The sequence below is a fragment of the Lissotriton vulgaris genome, chromosome 10, assembly GCF_964263255.1.
Source record: "Lissotriton vulgaris chromosome 10, aLisVul1.2, whole genome shotgun sequence".
NCBI classification, from domain to species: Eukaryota; Metazoa; Chordata; class Amphibia; order Caudata; family Salamandridae; genus Lissotriton; species Lissotriton vulgaris.
The window spans coordinates 233,108,387-233,133,848 of NC_141698.1; the positions used below are offsets into that span (position 1 = coordinate 233,108,387).

At 44.5% G+C, this 25,462-nt stretch overlaps 1 protein-coding gene across 1 annotated transcript in view; it reads left to right on the forward strand.

The window, feature by feature from the left end:
- Window positions 1–25,462, forward strand: part of AGAP3 (ArfGAP with GTPase domain, ankyrin repeat and PH domain 3) — a 1,596,783-nt gene that overhangs the window by 1,322,182 nt on the left and 249,139 nt on the right. The window contains exon 13 of the mRNA XM_086940918.1: window positions 11,704–11,865. Within this exon, the coding sequence (XP_086797044.1) occupies window positions 11,704–11,865 (162 nt within the window). The remainder of the gene's footprint in view (window positions 1–11,703; window positions 11,866–25,462) is intronic.

Here is a 25,462-nt window from a genome sequence, read left to right on the forward strand (position 1 = left end):
TAGGAAAAGAACAATAAGGCCCAAGAAATTGAAGAACTGGTTTAATAAAGCCTGTAGCGACTCCCACACGGCACTCTTGGAGGTTCTTAAAGAGCCCGGTAAGGATGCACAGAAGGTTGCGGATGCTAGAAGTTCATATAAAAAAGCAATTAAGGGAAGGAAATTGGAGTTGAAAGATATGGCATGGGAGAAACTGACCAAAGTGAGTGTAGTGAAAAGTAGCACTCAATTTTGGAAGGTAATAAATAGCCCTTTGTTTATTGAGACAGACAACTTAAATCAGGATTGCCTTATCCCTCCAGATAAGTGGGTGGAGCATTACGGAGGCTTCTACAGTGGAACAAACAACTTATCTTCCGTGTATCAAAGCGATTACACCCAGCTAGGAAAGATAGTGTTCTTAGAAGAGGAAGTGCTGAAGGCCGTTGAGTCTATGGCACATGGGAAAGCACCCGGTCCGGACGGGGTTCCGGCAGATCTTTATAGAGCAGATTCGCATCTCTCCCTCTGTTTAAAAACCTCTGTTTTTAATGCAGCTACCATAGTGGGTCCCCCAGTGTCCTGGGGCAAAGCAGTCATTGTGCCTATATTTAAAAAGGGTTCAAGAAAGGATCCGGCATGTTACCGGCCGATCTCTCTTCTGGACTCAGCTGCAAAAATAATGGGGAAAGTAGTCTTGGAACGACTGACAGAGTGGTTGGAAGTGAATGCAGTCATTTCAGACCTACAATACGGGTTTAGAAAGGGAAGAGGCACTGTAGGACAGTGCCTCAATTTACATCTTGTCATAGGAAAGTACACGGTCGCAAAGCAGGGGGATATACATCTAGCTTTTATGGATCTGTCCACTGCTTTTGACCTTGTAAACCGACAGAAACTCTGAAGTGTTCTGTTGGATATAGGCCTAGACCCAGTGCTGATATCCTTCCTAGCCGATATGCATAAAGACACAAGTGCAGCAGTACGCTATAATGAGGATGGGAGTCTGACAGATGCTTGGCCGGTAAAACGAGGAGTAAGGCAAGGTTGTATCCTTGCTCCTCTGTTATTTACACTTTATATAAACAGGTTGGGCGAAGTCTTGATTTTATCATGTAAGGACATCCCCAGAGTTGGTCATAAAATGATACCTGCATTACTTTATGCAGATGATGCTGTACTAATTGCCAGGACTGCACGAGGTTTACAATCCCTGTTAGACTGCTTTATTCATTTTATGGACTCCTTGGACTTTAAAACTAATTTTAAAAAATCACATGTGATGTCGCTAGGCAGTAGACGGGCAAAAGGGGCAGTGTTTGTCTGCAAGGTGTCGGAACTTAGTAAAGTACCCACCTTCCCATACTTGGGTATAGTTTTCGATGATAAACGATCATGGGTCATGCAGCATGTATTGAAAAAAACACATTAGCGAGGGCGACAGGGGCCCTGTTGGGCTTTGCTAAACGTCTAGGCTGTAAGCTATTACCGGCCATTATGAAAATTTATAACGCTAAGTGTTTGCCCATGGCGCTGTATGGAAGTGAGGTGTGGGGCTATACTAACACAAGCGAGATCCAAACGGCAGAAAACGTCTTTTTTAGGAAAGTTGTATCGCTCCCTCAATCTGTAGCATCTTTTAATGTGCATGAAGATTTGGGGGCGGGTTACATTTCGGATCAGATTGCGGTAGCACTGCTATTAGGGTGGCTGACAATCTGGGCACAGAAAGGACCGAATTTAAATCAATTAATTATTCAGGATTGCCTGTCCCAAGATAAGGCCTCGGCGATACCATGGTTCCGATATATCAAAACGCAAGCAGACTAAATGGGTAGCCCCGATCTGTATACAAACCCTAGGGCCTTAAGTAAAAACATGATTAAGGCAGTGAAATCCCAATATCTAAATAGGTTGAAGGTACAGAGGGAAGAAGTGGAATTGGTTAAACCCTTGGTGAGAAAGTTTGTTATGTTAAGCACGGGGAGAGAGATCCAGCCGTACTTGACATACATAAATAAGCCATGCCACCTGTTTGTTTTGCTAAGATTTAAACATGGTTTGTTGCCTTGGCTGTTATCTTTCCCTAGGGGATTCTCTAAAAGTGGGATGTTGGGGCCATGCCCATGTGACAATAAGTCGGGACAAGATGCCTTTCATATGATCTTTTTTGCAAATTTTATGCTTTGCAGCGAAAGAAATTCATCCTCCCATTACTAAGAGGGTGTAATTTTGAACAGGCCCGACCAGCTCTGGTTTATTTGCAAATGCTAGGATCTATTGTGATATGTTTTGGGGTGGCGAGTTACATCACAGGGGCTGTGAGATGTCGTAAGAAAATGCTGCTACCATAATTATCCCCCTTTTCGCACTCTTTGCACGTAATTTATTAGATAGTTTTTAAAATTCTATGTGAAAATTTTGGTGTTTGAATTTTAAATATTATTAGTTTTCTGTTTGGGACAAACATTTTTACTGTATATATGTATTCACCAATTTATTCTGTAATATATTTTGCTGTGTAATTAGGACCCTATGATACGATTCACTGTGAAAAGGAATTTATTGTGTATGCTTTGATGGTTTTAAAAATTTTAACCGAATAAAGCTGAATTTTGACTTTGATAGAAAGAAAGAAGCAGGAAAGAAAGGGCCGAAAGGAGTATACAAGAGAGGCTCTGTAGTAATGAGACTAATATGGCCTGGTATTGCCGAGTCCCCTCCCTGGACGTGGCCAATATCACATTGCCCCCTCCCTCAGAGAATATTAGTAATCAGAAACTCTGGTTCTATGCTGATTAGCTGCACTCGAGAACTGCCTGTTGCAGATAAACAAGAAATATATCCTGCTAGCAAGATGAGACCCCCTATACTCCGGTACAAACCGGAGCAGCTGCGAGCCCTGTACCTCCCTTCTTCCCCGAAGTGTGTCAAGTTGCACATGGACTGCATCTTGTCTAAACTGTGGCTTTACATTGGTTCCAAACCCCGATTTTAACATGGAAAAAACAAAAAGCTTTAATTCCCAGCCAAATAATTTACAGAATAAAACTTTCTCCTTTCTCAGTTTAAATTGCAGGTCTTTACCCAAGCTTAAATTTGAGGTTTTCAACATATGAATCAATAACAAACCCAATGCAATTTTTCTCACCTGGCTCCATCAGAGCTCAGGTCCTGACATTGCGGTTGCTGTTCTGACAACTACACAATAGAAAGGATCGATCGCACAAATAAAATAGGAGATGGTATCGCCATCCTTTTTAAAAAAGATTATAAGTGCGATTTCACTCACTTGCCAATCTCCAACTGTGAAGCCGCAACGTTCAAATTGTTTCTTACTCCTAATTTTACGTTTTCTGGAGTACTTGTTTACCGTCCCCCTGGCCCCGTTTCATCTTGGGCATCTGTTTTTCCTGAACTCATTAGCCCCTTGGTCATGAAAGCAGCAAATTTCTCTATCCTAGGAGATTTAAGTATGCACCTAGATAATCTAGCTTGTGAAACAATCTCTGAGTTTATCTCTGATTTTGCCACTTTAAATGTAAACTTGCTTAACTCTGGATCCACGCATGAAGCGGGTCATTTACTTGATCACATTTTTTCCAATCTTGATGAAATTACATGCTCACCTGGGCTGCCAATATGTTGGTCCGATCATTATTTGATTGGATTCACCCTCCAAGTTGCAACATATGAGGTTAAATCCCCTTTTGATCAAGCTGCGCAATTTAGAAATGGAAAAAACTTGATATTAATACCTTGACATTTTTTTTAAATACTCACCTTCATGCTCAAAAAAATCAGTTCACTCACTTTCCACTTTAGTACAAAAATGGCTCCTTACTGCAATAGATACTTGTCTACCACTTACTAACAAAAAAGTTAATAGCCATCGACCCCCAGCTCCCTGGTTCACAGAGCCATCGAAAAAAGAAATATCAGAATGTAAAGCATCAGAGCGAAGATGGAGAAAAAACTATACATCTGAAGCTAAAAATTCTTAAAACATTAAGCAAAAAAATTACCATACCCTTTGTAGAAAGGCTGGAGCTGATTATGTGTCCTCCACTATCTCAGATGTGCTAAATTGTTCAAAGCCCTATTTAAGATGGTGGAGGAACTTGTGGGCTCCAAAACGACAGCCATGCCACCGGACCTAAATGAGCAGCAATGTGAAACATTGGCTTCTTTCTTTACACATAAGGTAGATAAAATCTATCAAGATATTATTTTGGCTCAAGAAAAAGATCTCTCTGTTTCTATCGAACCATCGAATTCTCTTATTGCCAATAATAAATGCCTTAATGGTACTAAGCTTACTGAGACCTCCAAGAGTATTATTGATAGTTGGCCTAGATTAAACTCAGACACCTTAATAAATCTCCTTAACAAAATTAAATCTGGATCCCCTAAAGATCCTTTGCCTATCTCGGTACTCAAGCAGCTTGACTCCCAGTCACTGGATGTTATCACTGATCTCATTAACACTTCTTTACAGGAAGAAACTGTTCCATCTGATTGGAAGCATGCAATGATACATCCACTCTTGAAAAAAGCTGGTGCTGATCCTGATCAACCTTCAAACTATCGACCCATCTCCTTACTACCAGCGTTCTCAAAAAGTTTAGAAAAACATGTTCATTTGAATCTAGCCCAATTTGTAACCACTCAAAATCTATTACCTCCCAGTCAATCAGGCTTCAGAGCTGGTTTCTCTATGGAAACCACCTTGTTAGGAGTTACTGAAAACATACGCTGCCAATTTGGACAATGGAGATACAGTGGCACTTATCCTGCTGGATTTAAGTGCCGCCTTTGATACGGTATCCCATACTGTATTAATAAATACTCTAAACTCCCTGGGCATCCGCGGCTCAGCTCTAAACTGGCTTACTTCGTTTTTGACTAAACGCCCATTTCAGGTTTTTTCTAAAACAGCTTGCTCTGATACACATGTCTTTGCCAATGGTGTACCACAGGGTTCCATACTCAGTCCCCTATTGTTTAATCTTTATATGAGTCCATTAGCCAAAGTGGTTGGAAATTCGGGATTGTCGATGTATTCCTATGCTGACGATTCCCAATTTATCTTTTCTCTTTCTTCTGAGAATACAAATGCTTCCTCTCCACTTAAAGCAGGTTTAATTAATATAGCATCATGGATGAAGAAAAACTTTCTTAAATTAAATGGTGGAAAAACGGAAGTAGTTATATTTGGTAAAAATAAAAATCTATGGGGTCCCGAGCATTGGCCATGTGAAATGGCCTCTCTCCCTTTACCTTCCTCTCAGGCGCGTAACCTGGGTATTGTCATTGATGAATCCCTCAATATGCACCTGCATGCAGTAAAAACCTCTGCCACGTGTTTCGCCATTCTTAAATGGCTAAAAAGATCTGTTGGATGTTGCCTGACCCCACTAAGAAAACCGTAATCAATGCCTTGATTACCTCTAGGCTTGACAATGGGAATGTGCTTTATTTGGGTTCAAATAAAGCCACAATACGTAAACTGCAGGTGGTACAAAACTCAGTGGCCAAGTTGCTATGTAAGATCTCTAGAACCACTTCCACTTCCCAATATCTTCGCGATTTACACTGGCTTAAGATTGAAAACCGAGTTAAATTTTAAACCCTCTGCTTTATGCACAAAATAAAAGCTGGTCTGGCTCCGAAATATTTACAATCCTGTGTCAGCCTCTATTCTCCTTCTCGTATTCTTCGTTCTTCGAAGTTAGATAAATTTGTTGTCCCTAAAATCAAGCTTTCGCGGATGGGCGGAAGATCTTTTTCCTACCTTGGTCCCTCTCTGTGGAACTCACTGCCTTTTCCACTTTGAAACGAGACAGATTATATCAAATTTCGTAAAGCCTTAAAAACATGGTTATTCATCATCTAGTTAGTGACATATACTCATTCCTCTTTGCGCCGGGAGACCCATTTTGGGTAGCTGCCGTGCATTATAAATGCAAATAAATAAATAAATAAATAGCTGCCTATCCCAAGAGGCATCAGGATGTCTCTCATGATCAGCGCCGATGCTGCTCAAGCCACCCAGCTCTGCCCGATCCGATAGGCCAAAGCAAGTTGTGGCGGCCATCTTGGATTTGCAAACCACCTGGTTGTTGGTTATACGGCTGATTATATCATTGTGCGGACTTGAAGGCTCAGGACTGTCACTGCTGGCCTATTCCTCTAGTTCTAGGGTCTGGTGGACATCAAATATATATTTCTTCATCTCCGGTCAGACAGCATTAGTTAACAGGCTCAACAAGGACCCAAAGCACAGAGCTAAGCAGAAGTATTTCTTCACTGCTCTCCACCCTGGCCACACCCCCAACCAGCCCATTTTTTTATTTTTTATTTAAAAAAAATATATATTTTTATTGAGAAGTTGCATGACAGACTACACATCCAATACTCAGATATTACATTTGCAAGTTACATTTAGCACCGCACTTAGGACCAAGGCCGGAATAGCATATATCTTAATCAATGTTCTCTCTGTCCCTTCCTCTCCGTATTTCCAATTCCACCACAGGCGATACACATATCTCCCCCCTATATGAATTCCATCTGCACCATTTCCTATCCCACTTCTTCGGGCACCCCCTAGCTATAAACACTTCTTTCTCAGAGACCATACATCTGTCAAGCTCTTTCTGCCATATGCCACTCCGCCCCAACCCCTCGCTATTTCTCTCTTAATTAGCGTAAAACCCAGCGTCGCAAACTGCTTCTCCGTCTGAGTAAGGTCTGTATCTTCCCATATATTAAGCAAGCGGGGCATCAGGGTGAGCGGTTTCCCTAGTGCAGATTGCATATGAGCCGTGGATCTGTCCCATATTCTCCTCACCAGCGGGCAGTCCCATACCATATGATAAAAGGTGGCTGGCCGTCGGCAGCGCTTGAAACACAAGTCATCTGGTCGAGACCCAATTTTTGCGAACGTTATTCCCGTCAGATATGAACGATGTAGGATACGAAGCTGGATTAGTCGAAATCTGAGTGTAATGCAACCTCTCTAGATGACATTAGCGCCAGTCTCCAATCCTCCTCATCAATCTGCCCAAGGTCCCCTTCCCAACGCTCCTTAAGCTTCCCGAAGGAATCTGGCATGTTATTACTGAGCTTCCTATTGGTCAGGGAGATCCCCTTGGATTACAACTGCTCGTCCAGCAGGCGATCTTCAAGAGGGGACGATTCAGGTATATCCTCACAGTTGGGGAATGCTGCCTGCAAAGCATGTCGAATTTGTAGATATCGAAAGACTTCACCCGGAGACAACCGGTAGGTCTTTTGTAATTCCTCAAATCTGAGACTCTTCCCTTTTTAAACTAGGTTGTGTACTGTTGAAATACCAATCACATCACACCTGTCGAACCCCGGGTGAGGGCAAAGTATGCCAAGTTTCTGCAAAAACCACAATGGTGTCGCTTTAGTGAGCACTCCTGTCCAGCCCATACGGGAATTAGCTAACTTCCATATCTGTAGCGTATGTTGAGTGGGTCCTACATATTTCTGTTTCCTATTGTTGCAATAGAGAGCCCCAAGATATCCGGAGCGATCCATATGATACCTTTCCAGAGCACACTTCCCGGATCATCCGGCGGGGCGTATCGCCACCTATTTACCGTCACCAGTTGCGAGGCCCCATAATACAGCCGTATATCAGGCAGGGCGATACTCCCATCATACCACCTTTCATTAATTTCTGAAGCGCAATCCTCGGGGCCTTACCATCCCATAATAGCGTGCGTACTTCTCCTTCTATTGCAATAAAATAGGTATCCGGTATTCTATGCGGGCAGTTCTGGAGAATGTACAAAAATCGTGGAAGGGACAGCAACTTAAAAAGGGCAGCACGGCCCACCAGCGACAGAGGCAGTGCCCTCCAGTGCTTAACATCAGTCCGCAGCCTCGCCAGCGGGGGAGCCAAATTGCGACTATAAAAGAGAGCTGGGTCTGGCGTGACGAAGATTCCTAAGTATTTAAAACCGTCCTCCGAAACCACTAGCGCACAATCTTTCGGGTGGCGGGGGGTCTGTCCATGGAGCACATACAGCACGCTCTTGTCCCAATTAATTGCATATCCGGAGCACTTCCCAAAATTTGTAAAAATGTTAAGGACCATGTGGATGGACCGATATAGATATGTGAGATATAACAATATGTCGTCCGCATAAAGAGATATTCTGTCTTCGCACTCTTGCGACCATCGCATACCCCTCACCATTACATCATGCCGAATCCAGGCTGCCAAGGGCACCAGCATGAGGGAGAACAGCAACGACGACAGAGGGCACCCTTGTCTGGTACCTCTCCTTAAAGGCCGGGACGTATAGTTGTTTACTTTAACCTGTCCCATGATATCGGTATATAGCAGCCGCACCCACCGTATACATTTAGGGCCTAGCCCAGCTCTTGCCAGAACTTCAAAAAGGTATGGCTATTCGATTGAATCAAATGCCATGGAGGCATCAAGTGACAGTATGACTGCATCCCCCTCCAAATACTGCTGATGCGCCAATACATTATGGAGCCGGTGGATATTGAGGACCGTGTTTTTCCCAGGCATGAAACCGGATTGATCCGAGTGTATGAGGGAAGATATCACTGATCCTAGCCGTGTGGCGAGGACCTTCGCCAAAACCTTTGCCTCAACATTAATGAAGGAGATCGGCTTATATGAACGATCGTCATCCACCGGCTTACTGGCCTTGTGAATGACCACGATACTGGCTAGCCGCTGGTCAGGCGGTAGAACCCCCTTCTCCCAACTAACCAGTCCATTTTTTAACCAAATGCTTACTAACTTCTTTTCATTCTAAATACTTCCAAACTTGTAAAAAAAGGGAGCAGTGGTAAACGACTGGGTGTATGCATACAGGTCAGAACCGGCCTATACAGTGGATCGGTTTGTGATGCCGGGCGGGAATTGCGAATCATTGTTATACACCCGAAGGACACATTAGATTGGCCCTCACATACTGGAGTGGTGGTCCAATGTTGGAGGGAGGCGAATAGATTCTTGGGGTGGACGGGATCCCTGACGGGTAGGACCCCTTTGTGGATTGGGGAGCAGCTGAGTGAGGTAGCTCGATTGGAGGGCTTTAGGGGTTGGCAACTCATTGGCATTGACTACTTGGGGGATGTGTGGAAGGGGGATGCCCCCTGTTTATTTGAATACCTGCAGAAAGAATATGATCTACTGGACTCGCAGCGCTATCATTACCTACGCCTCATACATGCTTTACGTTCCCGTATTCGAGGGGGCGTCTCCGTCCCGGAATATTCCCCCATGGAGGATCGATTACTTCTCGATCCCATCCTTGAAAAGCCCACATCCACGATCTACTGCAAGCTAATAAACAACATGCCCAATCCTTTAGTGTCACTGAGGGCGACTTGGGCGCAGGATTTGGGCCCCTTGGAGGACGACGACTGGCAGGACGCCCTGCAGAGTCCTCAGGAAATCACGATCCGGGTCCGGTTCCGGCAGGTGCAGCTCAAAATTCTGCACTGGGTATACTACCCCCATACCCTACTGTACACCTGGGGTGGGTGCCAGTCTACTTTGTGCGCACGTGGGTGTGTGGGGGAAAGGATCCTTCTACCACATACTATGGGAATGCCCGGAGATTGTCCCCTTTTGGACCAAGGTCACAGACATAATGGTGGAGGTGGTGGGCTCTCCGGTCCCGAGGGAGCCCAGATGGTTACTCTTAATGATAAAGGGGCCTACTGATTGGACCAGATATGGAGAACTCTGGTTGGCCATGGCGGTGGGAGTGGCAAAAAGGAATATTGCCAGGGCCTGGGGCGTCGGCTCCTCCACAGTGGGACCAATGGGAGCGGGAACTCGATTGGTGTCCGAGGGCAGAGGAGACCATTTACAAAAGTAGGGGGTGCCCCAAAAAATGGAAGAAGATCTGGGGGCCTTGGAGAAGATACAAGGGAATGAAGGGTGGCCTGGCATAATGGGTTTTACTTTGAATGTCCAGATAATGGTTACTAGTGACTATTCTTTACACTGTACACTGCCTGTTTGTATGATGTAATGTGACCAATGAACTGACATTTCAACTAGAATGAGCACTGTTAATAAAAATAGTTTAAAAAAAAAAGGGGGAGCAGTGGAATACTTTACAAAATTGATCGCCCAAGAATGCACAATTTGGCCAAATGGGAGGCCAGGATTAAAACCCATGTTTACTGGTTCCTTGTTTCGTACGAGTTTCCCAGACCACATCGGAATGGCAGTGATTCTTTTAGAAAATGCGTAGGGGCTGCCTTTCCTAGGGAAATCTAGAATTGGTTGTTTATTTGTTGTGAAATGGTAAAACTTAGATTAAATGTCAAGTATCCTAGTTACATGGCGAAAGCGTATCCACTGAACTAGGTCCTGTGGCAGTAGGTGATTAGTAAGCAATATGCATGGTAGATACTGATATTTAACGTTGGGGTTTCAAAGCTTAAGACTATTTCATTCCATTGGATACCTGAGTGGTTCATTTTCTAAACTTGTCTCACAAAAGTGACAGTACGAGAAGTCAAGGCTTATAACTGGAGGTAGTAAATAGAATGAATTGTAATCACACGTGATAAGCTCTATCTTCACCCAAGTTTTATCTTTTAATATGGCCTGATTTAGAGTAGCGAGATTTAGAATGAAAGCCCCAAAATGTGCTACCTGAATCATAGCCCCAGCTAACATTTTCTGATACCTTTGCATGCACAAAGTGTCTCTGCACACAAATTGTCCTGCAAAATGATAATGGGGGGTTGGCCATCCTACATTGCACTCTTCTGGTCTGTTGCTGTGGGATCTTTAAAGATACAGGGGGTAAAAACAAGCTTTCTACCTCTTTCCCTCTCTCTCCGCTCTCAACTTATCAATAGGTGTGGGTTAGGGTTTTAAAGAGAAAGAAAGTCCATTTCTCAGTATTCTCTGAAAGTCTACATTTCCTGCCATTCATCTTCTTCTTAAGGCTACTCTAGAACTTTAAGCGATAGAACACTTTACAATATAGTGCCTTGCTCTACAGGTTATCTGCAATGTGGTGTTTAGTTCAATAGCCCTCCAGGCATGATAATACTTTAATCTGTACATGTCTTTACTGTATAATTTTGTATCTGTAGAAGTCTATGGGCTGCAGGACTTTGATCTGTGTCTCTCTAAGGGCAACAGTGCTTCATACCTTTGGGCTCCTGCTTTTCCCATTATGGATCTGTGCCTTGATTTTGTAAATTCTCTTGACTTCCTGGTTCAATATCTTTTTTTTGTCTTTCTCACATCCTTTATCCATTTCTCTTCTGCTCTCTAACTTTCCCTGCACCAATCTCAGTTCCCTTTTCTCGACCCATCCTTTTCCTGCTCCTGGGTTCTCTCTGCCCCCTCCCTCACTTTTTTTTTAATTCTTCGCCCCCCCCAATGTCAAAGCCACTGTTCCCATATATGTCCCTATGTTCCCTACTCTCTCTGCACTATATCACTGTTCTATCGCATTCCTTCTCTGATGGGCTTCTCCTTTTCTCCTCTGAAAATTTCAAGCTCTGCCCGCCTCACCTCTCTCTATTCCTAAACACTCCGTTCATTTTTATCAGTGAGCCCCCTTGTCTACCCACTGTCTCCTCTTTAACCCAGTTTTATTTAACCTATGCTCTGACAGTGTCTCATGTATCACCGTGTGCTAGTGGTTCTTGTTCTCTGCTTGATTCCTGCAGCTAACTGTACCGGGGATTCCCAAAGTTCCAACACCAGCATCAGCAGCAGTGCCAGCCCCAGGCTGGAGCCCCCACCTTCTCCTCATGCCAACAGGAAGAAGCACCGCAGGAAAAAGAGCACAGGAACCCCCAGACCTGATGGGCCCACTAGTGGAGCAGATGGTAGGAACCCATTCTTTCACTTTTCTTGGGGTATCAAGTGTGTGAAGGTGGGAATAGATTTTAAGTGGGCCAGTAATAGTTTTCAGATGTATTCAGTGCATAAGATAATATTATCTGTGCAGAGGTGTTTTGAAGCTGCATTTCATCTAGGTCTATAACAGGATATTACAGAGCGCAGCCTATTCAACGTGCTACTTACTGCTCGGCATCCAGATCCTGCAACCTCCACTGCTTTCCCCTGAAACTTGGCACATCAGATTTTACAAGCCACTGCCAAAATGGTGCTGCTGGCACCCATCTCAAGTCTGAAGTGCCACTTCACATAGCAGATCTAGTTTTCTCATTAGAGCTCCTCTTGACGTGACTTTCACCTGAGGATTGCCCCTACTTGTTCAACGAAGACCCCAGCAATGCTGTTTTAAGCATTTTCCAGACACATATAATTTATAAACCCCAATGTGTCATTGATTGTCCTTGGTCAGCACAAAGATTTCTAATGGGGCTTGATCAACCATAACACAGGTCATTATGGGGTTTGTGCTTCCTTAGATCTGAACATACTAGCCCAAAATGGAACTACTCAAATAAAACCGAGAAAAGTGGAAATCCACCTCTGCCCCCTAAGCAGATTAATTGTGTCTTCGGGGAATATATACACAACGTCCCCATTGGTAAGCCACACACATTATTTCACTTTTAACCATTTTTATATTTCTAGCCTTGATCCCACCACATAAGATTTCAGAACATGTTTAAGGTTTAAAAAACCTGAGGCTTTGTAAAGGATTATTTCACCAGTAACTATAATAGGGACAACCAGCTGCTTACTATTCATTTATACCCAAACTGAGTTATATTTAGAAATGAGCACCTGGAAAGTGAATTATTGTAAGATTACATATAACATATGTTTTTAAACAGAAGAGTTACATAATTTAGTAAATAGCATTTCTCTTGTGTGCAACATGAGGATCCAAACCCCATTTCCTTTACTATTTTTAGTTCTGACTTTAAGAACGAGCTTTAAGTCTGACTTTATGAACGTTCTGGCTGAATTCTTGGCAAGTATTTTGTAAATATCATGCGACTAAGGAGTCAGGGCCCACATGTACAAAATCTAAAATTGCAAATCGCAATTAGGAAATTGCAATTCCTAATATAAGAAAACTTACATTTTTCAAATTGTGATTCCTTAATGGGTCGCAAATCGACCTACCTCCTGAATATTAATGAGATAGGTTGCAGGTTGCGACCCTTTGGAAATCAGCCAACCACCATGTCTGTGATTGCTTTTTATTTAAATCAATTTTTTTTAAATGCAGCCCATTTTCCTTAAAGGAAAATGTGATGCGTTTAAAAAAGAAAAATGAAACTTTGAATTTTCATTTTTTAAAAGTAGGACCACAGCCTGCTGGGGAAGGGGTCCCCTTCCCCCTTGTGAATGGGTTACCACCTCCCTCGAAGGAGTTGGTAAAGTATTACTATTTTGCAACCGAAATTCGCTCGCAAAACATTAATACAGCCCATTCAGATTTGGTATTTGGCAGGGACGCCCTGAACCAGTGGCGTAACGAAAGTTCAAGGGGCCCCCTGCAATGTACACAGAGGTGCCCGCTCCGGATTTAATCCGGAGCGCTCAGGTTTGAGTACTGTGCTGAGAGAGCCCCCTGCAGCTCAGGGCCACCCTCGCACCGCGGGGGATGCGGGGGCCTGTGTTACGCCCCTGCGCTGAACATGCCCCTTCCAAATACCGAATCGCAAACACAAATTGCGATTCTGTAACTTGTTAACGAATCACAATTTATGCTTTGAACAAATGTAAAGTCATGTTTGCAGTCGGAAATGGGCCAATTGGGTCGATTCTGACTGCAAAAATGCTTTGTACATATGGTCCCAAGTGTATTTTCTGAAATATCTGCCTTTACAAATGATTGTCAAAAGACGTATGCAAGTGCCATGCTTCTGGAATGGAGTTCAGCTTGTTTGTATCTTTAATACTATATCTAATTACTTTGTTGGTGTACAGTTAGAAAGAAATGTACTTTCAAAGAAACTATTCCAGGTAATGTTTTGCATGGTGGTAACAAGGTTAATTGAGAGTCTTTATATTTTCACACATCCCAATTACTCATTGCATTGGAATATAAACACTGGCTATGTGAAACCATTTGAGAGGAGTACAGTTATTAACAAGATTTTTTTTTAATTTCAAAACATTTTTATTGATTTTTACACATATAGACATCAATGGTTGTTTGTTAAACAATCGGAGGGTGAAGGTTGGGAACTAGTAGCTGTATTATAACACTAGCAGCCGCCAGACGCTAGGAGAGAATCAACAGATACCAGATTCGGAGAGCAGGATGAGGTGGTGCTGAGTGATGCTGAGGTGGTGGTGGTGGTGACTGGTGCGGAGACGATACTGAGGTGATTTTGAATGATACTCAGGTCTTGCTGAGTGATGATGAGGGTGTACTAGTGCAAAGGCGATGCTGAGTGATACTGATGTGGTGCTGAGTGATGCTGTTGTGGCCCTGAGTGATGCTGTGGTTGCGCTGAGTGATGCTGTGGTTGCGCTGAGTGATGCTGTGGTGGCGCTGAGTGATGCTGTGGTGGCGCTGATTGATGCTGTGGTGGTGCTGAGTGATGCTGTGGTGGTGCTGAGTGATGCTGTGGTGGTGCTGAGTGATGCTGTGGTTGCCCTGAGTGATGCTGTGGTGGCGCTGAGTGATGCTGTGGTGGTCCTGAGTGATGCTATGGTGACCCTGAGTGATGCTGTGGTGGTGCTGAGTGATGCTGTGGTGGTGCTGAGTGATGCTGTGGTGGTGCTGAGTGATGCTGTGGTGGTGCTGAGTGATATTGTTGTGGCGCAGAGTGATGCTGTGGTGGCCCTGAGTGATGCTGTAGTGGTGCTGAGTGATACTGTGGTGGCACTGAGTGATGCTGTGGTGGCGCTGATGGATGCTGCTGTTGCGCTGAGTGATGCTGCTGTTGCGCTGAGTGATGGTATGGTGGCGCTGAGTGATGTTGTGGTGGCGCTGTGGTTGTGCTGAGTGATGCTGTGGTAGCCCTGACTGATGTTGTGGTGGCCCTGACTGATGCTGTGGTGGCGCTTAGTGATGCTGTGGTGGTGCTGAGTGATAATGTGGTGGCGCTTAGTGATGCTGTGATGGTGCTTAGTGATGCTGTGATGGTGCTTAGTGATGCTGTGGTGGCACTGAGTGATGCTGTGATGGCGCTGAGTGATAATGTGGTGGCACAGAGTGATGCTGTGGTGGCGCTGATGGATGCTGCTGTTGCGCTGAGTGATGCTGCTGTTGCGCTGAGTGATGGTATGGTGGCGCTGAGTGATGGTGTGGTGGCGCTGTGGTTGTGCTGAGTGATGCTGTGGTGACACTGAGTGATGCTGCTGTTGCGCTGAGTGATGCTGCTGTTGCGCTGAGTGATGCTGCTGTTACGCTGAGTGATGCTGTGGTGGTGCTGAGTGATGCTGCTGTGACAAAGTGTCTTTGCTAGTTACAGTGGAAAAAGAACTCCCTCCAAATGTGCACGAGTGAATAACTAATGCTGATATTTTGAAGCACACAGCTAATGTTACCTTGCCCTGTGGGATAATAAAAAAAATCAACAGAGTGTGAAAACCACAGAGTGAATGGTTTTTAAAAAAAAAGAGAGCTGTGCATGAGTGAATAACTAATGCTGATATTTTAAAGCAATGTGGATATTTTAAAGCACATTCACTAATGTTATTTTAAAGAAATGCAGATATTTTAAAGCACACACCACACGCGTGCTTGTCACAGTAAAAGAAGAACCAGAAAAAGAAGTCGTAAATCAACTGTCTGTTTAGTGTGCGAAGAAGTTTGGCAAGCGCAGTAGTTTGTTGTTGAGTAGCTTTGTGTACATGTTTAAAATGTCCAGGAAGCATTCAAAACAAGGAGGCATGTCTGGCGAGTGGTGTGCGATGTGCACGTGCTGTAAGGGTGCCCGCGAGTGATGCGCTTAATGAACCATGACAAGAGAGGAAAGCCAGATGGCGCCTGTGCGCGTAACCGCACGCGTTAGGCCACACAAAAAGCGTGTGGTCAGCTTTTTGAAGCCCCCTTACTAAAAGTCACACCAGACAGCGCATGCGCTGGCTCAGGCAAGACCTACCAATAAGTGACATTGGTTCTTGAGAGACAGCTTTTGTTCAGAATATGAGTTGTTGAACCGGATGGCTCTCGTGTCGGTCCGCCTGTTTGAGGGTTTCCTGATCAGGGCGAGGGTGTTAATGCAGTCCTCGATCCATTGTCTGAAGTTGTGGGCCGCTGCGTTGGTGCCTGAGGGCTCGGAAGGAGGGCCTTAGGCGAGGGTGTTGATAAGCTGGTCTTGGGTGACTTTGTTCCAGCTGCAGTGTGGGATTCGTTGCGGGTGGTTGTGCGCGTGTGTTTCTCGAAGGAGAAGTGGATGCAGTGGTGGTCGGTCCAGTGGAGTTTGGTGGTGTGGCTGAAGGTGACGTGGTTGCTGGCGGAGAAGATGGGGTTGATGGTGTGTCCGGCGGAGTGGGTGGGTGTCATGATGAGCTGTTTGAGTCAGAGGTTGGCTATCAAGGTTGTGGAGTTGCTGTCGTTTACGTTCTTCAGGTGGAAGTTCAGGTCTCCGAGAAGAATGTAATAAGTGTGGAGGCAAGGGCGTGTGTGCTGATGAGGTCGGTGATGAAGTCGCTGAACTGCGGTCGGGGTCCCGGGGGTTTGTAGACGAGAGTTCCTCTGAGGGTGGTGGTGTGATCTACGCGGATCTGGAAGTGTAGGTGTTCTGCCATGCTGAGGGAGTCTTCGGTGTTGGTCGAAATTCTGATGGTGTTCCTGTGGTCAATGTCGATTCCTCCTCCTGGTGTGTTGTTTCGGTCCCTGCGAGTGATCTTGTAGCCGTCCGGGATTGCTATCGCTATGTCGGGCGCCAAGGAGGCACTCATCCAGGTCTCCGTCAGGAAGGCGACATCCGGGAAGGATGAATCGATCAGGTCCCATAGTTCGACGGCGTGCTTGTGGACTGATCAGGTGTTGAGTAGTATGCATCTGAGATGGTAGTGGTGTGCTTTCGTGAGGAGGGCAGGACGTGCAGGAGTGCGCTGACAGGTGTGGCTGCAGTTTCGGCAAGTGAACGGTCTGTCGGTGAGCTTCGGGGTTGCCTGGAAGCAGGTGGAGGATCGACCAGCGTTGAGTGCTTGGAGGCTGCGCATGGTCACCATATGATGGGGAGGGGGGCAGTAGCAGAGGTCGGGGCGGGAGCGGGCCGGATTGGGGGGCAGGGCCGCAGGTGCAGCAGCGTGGGAAACCACGCACAGCACACAGGGAAGCTAAAGTAAACAGGAAGATAAAACTAACACAGAGAAACTAAAGTAAGCAGGAAAATACAAATGAGCAGGAACAGAATACAGGCACACGAGGGCAACAAAGAGGGACGAGGGGGCCCTGACAAACTAAACGGATGAACTGCAGGGGTGGAACAGCGGCACAGGGACGGGCTGCTGGCTCGAACCCTGGACGGAGGGTACAGAGCTGGAGGCTGGAGAAAGGCAGACAGGCCTTCATTCTGATTCAAATTCTATAGGGAAATAAACGCGTTTTGTTGGGAAAATAGTTGTAGGATTTGTGTGGAAACTGTTATTGGGGCTAAGAGGTGGTATCGGGCATGAAGAAGGATACATGAACACTGGGCGGATATGAAAAAAAATGAAAGTGACTATTAATTTGGATAGAAGCATTCCCAACCACTTGTCAATGAGGAGAGGAAGCGATGAGAATAACCAGACTCAGCATGTGGTATTTTTTTCTATCAATTGGCAATTCTTCCCTGACCCATAATGCAGTTCTTCCCAGGCCTCGCCACACCCTCAGTAGTACAGATATAACCTTGGCTTCACCACTGACTTCGTAGAATTGATCCTCCAGCGTTCTAGTGCTTTCTCATAATGCAGATGTTCCCAGACCACATCAATCTATTCTTATGTCCTGGCCTAATGCCTGCCTACTTGCATACTTCGCTCGCGTACTCCCTACTTTCCTCCATAGCTCAATATTTCCTGCACTCAACTCTCATCACAGCGACTCCTGGCTCCACGCCTCTGTTTTGCTGTAGTGGAGATCTTCTCTGGTCTATCCCATCATGCTACCTTTATTACCGCGGCCACCTTTCTTCTGCTCTGTTATGCTGGTCTGCTGTGGTGCTACGTAGCCCTCCGTGGTACAGAAACCCCCTCACCCCACCGACTCTTTTTATGATACAGGTCTTCCACTGGACCCAGACTCGCTGCATCCTAAAGACATTCTGCGCCCTCCTTCTCCCTCTCCACAGTACAGATGTTATGGTCCTACTTCTTCTTCCATAATACAGATTTCCCATGAACCTACGTCTTCCTCCTGATTGCTACAGAATCTTGATAACAGCCCATCCCCCTTTTAAAGAGTCTTCCTGGCACCACCTGTGTCGTCTGCGACGTGGTTTCCTGTAGGCCTCGCCGGTCCTCGGTGGTGCAAGTATTCCTCCACCTCCTCTGCAGCTTCCGCTTCTGGGCCTGCTGCCCTGCACGCCCCCCGTGCAACAGATACTCCCCCCCCCCGCGTGCTTGTCAGCGCCACGGCTGCATGGATAACGTATTGCTTTTGTGCTTGCAGAGTAATGCATGACGCCGAGCGCGCGCCGCTGACAGCCCTTTAATGTGTTTCTCGCATTGCTAAGTGACGTCCCTGCCTCCTTCTTCTGCTTCAGCTTTAAAACCCAAGGGAAAATTGATAGGCAAGGAATGTTGTGTTGTGGGGCGTGTGTGATTAATGGGGACTGCCGAGCTGTCCTTAATGTAGGTCCTAAGAGGAGGCGATCTTAAGTGCTGCCATTGGAGAAGTGCTTAGGATCGCTGTTGGCAGAGGAGCGCACTTTATCCCGACGGCGGGTGGCAACGAGCTGAGGCGTACACAGACTGGCACATACCACGGAACGGAAGTCACTTCTTGCTCCTTCCTCTCTGTCTTTGTATCTGATGGCTCCTTGTAGTGGGCTGTGTGCCCTCTGAGATCTGCAGGTCGCAATTTTAAGTCCCGGTAACGAAATGAATTGAACATGCGTTTGGAATAGCGGGTTATTTATATTTCATGTGAGTTACAGGCTGTTTCCTCAGGTCTCTGAAAGTCATCTCCTTTGGTGTGTTGTATTAGCAGACTTTAGGGCATGGGTACGCATAAAAAGTTTGGTATGTGATGTGACCGAAGTCCGCATTCATGTCTGCAGGGTGGTGGTCAGGCTTTGGGGGGGGGGGGGGGGGGGGGGCAAGGGGCGTGGAATTGGCGGTAAGGTGGGTGTAGGTCAGGCGCGCAACGCCCATTGGGCTAAATGGGCTTCAGCCCCCCCCCCCCGTCGTCGTCTTCAGCCCGTGCGGCTGATTTACATGCACTATAAAACCGAAAGTAAGCAAACTGTTTTTCCCCCGTTTAATTTTTTTAAGGCTGCACATCGTAGCTTTTTTTATTAATGGGTGCTTTAGCATGGCATCTGAGAATTCGATTTTAATTACCACTTCCGAGAGGCCCAGTTTCAGCAAACCTCCCTGCCCCTCACTTTGTTTTCTTGGAGATGGGCTGCCACGGAGGCGCTAACCTTCCCTGAAGGCAGGGATTTCACCTAAGCAATTTTGATGTGCCGTGCAGCATGGGGTGGGAGTGGGAAGATGTGCACAGCAGGGGGATATGACTCCTGCAGGATTTCCTTTACAAAAGAAAAGTGTCACTGGCGCTGGCCATCCCTTTCCCCCTGCTGTGCACATCTTCCAACTCCCAGCACCAAGAGTCCTGTAGTGTGTGCTTGGGTTTTGTGACTGACTTTTCAAGTGAGGCACTGCCTGCCCTCGGCATTTTGGACACTGCTTCTCGAGGAACATATCAACCTAATTTTTCTCAGCAGCCGTCCTTACTTATAGCCAGTCTGTACTTTGGAGCGTCGTTAGATTTGGTGCGCCTCATTTTGTTTTTGGTAGGACAAAAGGATGAGTGGCTGTGCCGGTAATCAAGCTTATGATGTGGCGAGTGACCTGCCGCTATGCGCACAGTACATCTCAGGTTTACACGCATGATCAGTTTCTAACTGAACACAATGAATGGGAGCGCCAAATGAGTGCTGCTCCTTGCATCCTATGGCCCCTTCATTGATTAGAAGTAGTTATTGGGGTGGAGAGGGGCTATGAATGTGCGTAAGCAGGAATATAGTGCCTAGTGGGTTTTGGCACTGTGACAGTGCTCGTGCTGGCTATGAAAGTAGCACATTGAGGTAGGGAGCATGGAGGCACCTACAGTTGGTGCCTGGAGTGGAGCTGTCACTTGAAGCATGCTAAAGTGGCCCAACTTCTCATAGGAAGTCGCTAGCAGCCGTGCGTAAGGCAACTCTTTAATTTAATGCCCGACTAGTTCTTTCTATGATCAATCCGTTTTTATCATTTTTAACAAACTTGCCACTGAACTGCCTTACTTGGTTGGAAATAACACGTTCAGCCCTGGTACTCCACGATCCTTCCGCATCAATGGGTGTAGGTGTTTCGTTTCAGTTTCTGCACTCCAGTGCTCTAGGGTCATATGGTGAAGTGAGAGCAGAGATCCTGTGTTAAGGATGATGGCTGTGAAGTTGTGCGACACCTGGGGTGTCCTGAGCTTACACCACAAGTGTGATGGAGCTGATGGCCAGGGGCGCGTGGTTGGCCCCAGTTCAGCTGAGTGGGCTTGGGGCAGTGATACTACGGGTATCTGCCCCGAATCAGCTGAATGGGCCCTTCAGTGGTGCCATAGATGGGTGGTACTTGCATGTGATGCTGTTACAAAGAAGATTGTAGCCTCATTTCCAGCAAGGGGCCTTGAGATAGTGGTGCCCCTGGCATGTCTTTACAAGAGATGTGAAACAGAAGAAGGCCTCCTTATCTGCTGAGTGGCCCCGGCCAGTGGTGCCACGGGTGGAGGAGTCCCTGTCTGTGATGTCGATTGAAGAATATGGGGGCCATTTCTAATACATCCAGTCAACGGGTAGGTTGATCTTTCTAAATTAGTCTGCACGACTTTGACAACAGATGATGGCCAAATATGTCTACCACGTCCTAAGTTTGGATCGGTGGTATGTGTATTTCAGACAGGTTCCCAAGTTTATTTGTGGATTTTTTGTTTATTTACACGTTTTTCTTCGATTCATCATCTATCTCAATAAAGACCGATAAAACTTGCCAATCTTAAGCATTCACTGTGCTGTAATTCATGTGTTATGCCATCATAATACACATTTTAAGATGCCTCTTGCAAGTAACCGGCTGTTCTTTGTAAGAATTTCCTCCATCTGAAGCCAGGCCCCAATATGTTAAGTGATTTATAACACCAGGCCTGTACCCAGGCCATGGGGCTAGCTTAAGATAACTATTTTTTCTTAGTTTTATTTCATTATTTATTTACTATGCAAATAGGCATGTGTGGTCTCATTTTGGTATTTTCTTCATTCTATAGTATTATTTGACTATTTGTTAAACATGGACGTTCACTCGCTAGGTGCCTCTTGGCGCTATAGATATGAAACTGATAGCAGATTCAGCTTGGTGGAAGGAATTACAGTGTGAAAATACAGGTTTTTAGATGTTCCCGTTATTTCAGGTGGGATAGTGGTCTGAGTTTATTAAATGCAACTTCATTCTACTTATATTACCTTCCTTATGCATATATATACCTTCCATGTACTTATGCATCTTTGTATTTATTACTTTGCTTCTAATTCAGCATGTCCAATGCACTACCCTAGAGCTCACTCTATATCTCTCGCAATATATCCTCTAGCTCCCCTCTGACTCATCTCAAACCTCACTCTGCTACTCTCTTCAATGCACTGCCCTATTTCTAACCCTATACCTCTATCAATATATCCTCTACCTTCACGCTTTTGTTCATCCCAAGCCCCATACTCTTTGCTCCTCTAACCCTCCTTGCATAATCTCAAACCTCTTTTACTATTTAGATCTCCCAAACAAGCCTTTCTAAACCCTTTCCTCTGGCTCTTCCCACTCCACTTTACTCATCCCAAATCCCTCCTACTGCTATGAACCCCTCCAAAAAAAGAAATTCTAGACCCTTCCTTCTTCTATCCCGCCACTATTCCTTTTCAATACAAATAACAGATTAAAATCTCCACCTCTCAAATTACCTAAATATTTTACTATACTAATTCCCCACTAATCCTGTTTGGGTTCCGGAGTAGCGTGCTACCGCCAACAAGCGCTTCAACACCTCATCAGGGTTAGCAAGCGCTATATAAATGCAAACCTTTTCCCTCTTCTATCCCTACACTATCCTTCTCAATCCAAATAACAAACTAACATATTCACCCCTCAAATTAATTTCGTATATCACTATACTAATTCATCACTAATTCTCTATGGGCTCCAGAGTAGTGTGCTACTGATAAAAAAAGCGCTCCGACGCCTCGTCAGTGGTAGTAAGCACTTAAAAATGCAATTACATTTGGAGCTGCACCAGCTGAAGAGGTGAGGATTGGAACTGTGTGACAGGGATATAATTACCAAGTTCTGTGTTTTTCGAAGTACACATTGCCTGGTATTTGACCTGCCTTTAGAAGAACAGCAAATGTAACACAATATTATCAAAATGTAAATGCTTTATCATTTCTCATGACCCTCTAAATTCCAACATGGTTATTTTGGGGGTGCTGCAGCACAGAAATCCCCACCCCTATTTCCACTGCCTATACATTAAAGCACCATGCTTTAATGACTTCACTGCCAATAAATAAATGTTAGTTAGTGCTATAGTTTGTAACACTGCAAATAGGCACATTGCAAAATCTGAAATTCCTTGTGTCTTTGAGGGGTGGATAAGTACATGACACGTGTCCAGAGTCCCTTTTTTGGGTGAATTACATCTTTGACCAGTCTTGGTTTTTCAGAGAGGAGCATGTTGTTCTGAGCTCTTTTGAACCTGTTTCGTGAGCATTTCATTAGAAAAAAGGGTGTCATTTCAACCATTTAAATAATATCATTGTGTGACAATATAATGTATTTGAGTGGCACTTTATTGCAAGATGAACAAATCCTTTGTCTGTTATTATATAAATGTTTGACATTACCCTCTGTTCTCCAATTTAATTCTTATAAAACTAATTATTGTCTAGTTTCGAATACAGAATTTGTCACTTCTTTTTCTCAGCTTGGCCTGAACATTACCCGATCCTGATTATCTGCCATTTTAGCCCCGCCCCATTGATTAACATATTAGCCACGCCCCTTTGTTCGCCATGTTAGCCCCCCCAAAGTTAAGACCTAGTTGCGCCCCTGGTGTAGGTGTAGGATAAGCAAAGGCTATACATCTACTGTAGTTGCTGAATTGCATAATGCGAAGCCGGAAAACATGGGATTAATCCCGGTTTCTCCACTTAACCAAACTGTGTGATCCTAGGCAATAGTTTATTTCACTTTCCCTCCTTTTTCTTCTTTTAACACATATCGAAATACATGAATTCAGGATCTGCGCTTTACAAAACCTTCTCCTATATTTTATAAACTTTGTTCATGTATGTTCCAGGCCACTCAAAGAGTGCACATATAAACTGACTTGCGTCTTGGTTTACTACTGGCATTGCTGTCAAGGTGGGGGGAAGAATTAAAGTTTCTAAATTCATATTTGAAAACTATCACTTCAAAAAAACGCTTTTGGAAACACTGATATATTCTGATGTACTAAGACTATATATCAATTTAAAGAGACTCTATCATTTTTTACACTTTTGCTACAAGATTGCTTTAAAATAAGTGTTCAATTAACCTTGTAATAAATGCTTACCTGTTCAAATAACATCTTTTTTTTTGTTAGTGCTGACTCGAATAAATAGCAGCCCAGTGCTGCAGTTGACGAGTGGGGCACATGTCAGGGGGACTTTTTAGGCAGGTTGTTGTAGCTCTCCTACTGCAAATGGGTGTATGATTGGAAGCCCCTGCAGTAGTGTTCATGTCTCCGGGTTTCCACCTGAGCATTTTATTTTATGTCAAAGCCGCTACAACAATGGAAAACAGTTAGATTCATTTTACCATATGAAATTTACACTTGAAACCGAAAACGCATGAAGAAAATACTTGTAAAGTATTTGACAGTTTGATAAATTATGTCGAAGTAATTATTAAAGCAAACAAAAGTAAATTTGCCATGTTAAAGAATTCTGAGAATTTTATACAAAGCCATGATCAGCTACTATCCTTAAATATCAGTAGATTTTTTTTATATTTGTTTGTTTTATGTGTCAGTTTGAGGGATACTGTTGATTTAAAACATATTTTATTTATTAGTTTTTTTAAAACAATTCTGACCTTTCTTATTGTATTTTATTTCTCCAACTTTACGATATGCTATTTACTTTTAGGGGTTTTAATTTTTTTAATGTCATTTCTTAACTAATTTTATTGGGTATTTATAATATTTGGGTACATTGAATTTCCCCACGCCTCCTAAAATATATGCTCATTTCTTCCCCAAACTTTGCCTTTCCCTTGTGTGTGTTAGACTGGAGTTAGAATAGAAAATCTGACCTTTCCCCTTGTACCTCCAACGTAGGCACTTTCCTCAGCGTTTGTTGGACTGTAATTAGAACAGTAAATCTGATTCCACAATATATGTCTTTCCCCAGTGTTTGCTACACTGGAGTTAGAATAGTAAATCTGACACCCCAATGTGTGCACTTTCCCCAACATTTGTCGAACTAGAGTTAGAATGGTGAATCTCATCATTCTGATCCCCAAATCATTTTTTATCCACAGGGTTTATTAACCCCTTCGATGCTTATGACGGAACGGTTCCGTCATCAGCGTCGGTTTGGCTGTGCTGATGACGGAACCGTTCCGTCACGACCACGCCCGTTTTTCGAACCTTCAGCACAGCGCGAAAATTCGCGCCGCGCTGAAGGTGTTAAACTGGAATTAGAATAGTAAGGCACTTCTATATTACCAATGCCTCATACGGTCTTAACAACATGACTTAACATCTGAAAAGACAGAAGCTGCCCAGGGGACTTCCCATATTTGTCTTGCACTTCCCTAAAGTCCCTGAATGAGCCCTCCAAGTGCCCCCACGCCTCAAACTCGAATTCGAGGCATGTGTCTTCTTATTGTTTCAAGCATGTAAAGTGGGTTTTCTTTGGGCTTAGGTCAGTCCAATGCCCTTTAGTTTGGAACATGTGTTCCAACAGTAAGTGGCTATCACCAATAATTTAGCCATCTATCGGCCCTTCATTTTTGTACGAAGCACCGTTCCCAATAGTGGGTCTGATTTACAATGGTACATTTACTGTGTAGATTTACTTGTGTAAATATACAACTACTCCTCCGTGTAACTGTAAACTTTTTCACTATTCACCATTTCAGAGTGTAGTTTTACACCTAGGTGTAGACGTTCATGTCTCCACCACCTCAGTTCAGGGGGTAGAGCCTTCTACCACATAATTTATGATCATAAAGTTACCAGTAGAAATGTTTACAACCATATTTTATGTTGTGCCTTTTTTGATGGCTATGTCCGCATGCCGAGTGGAATGCCCG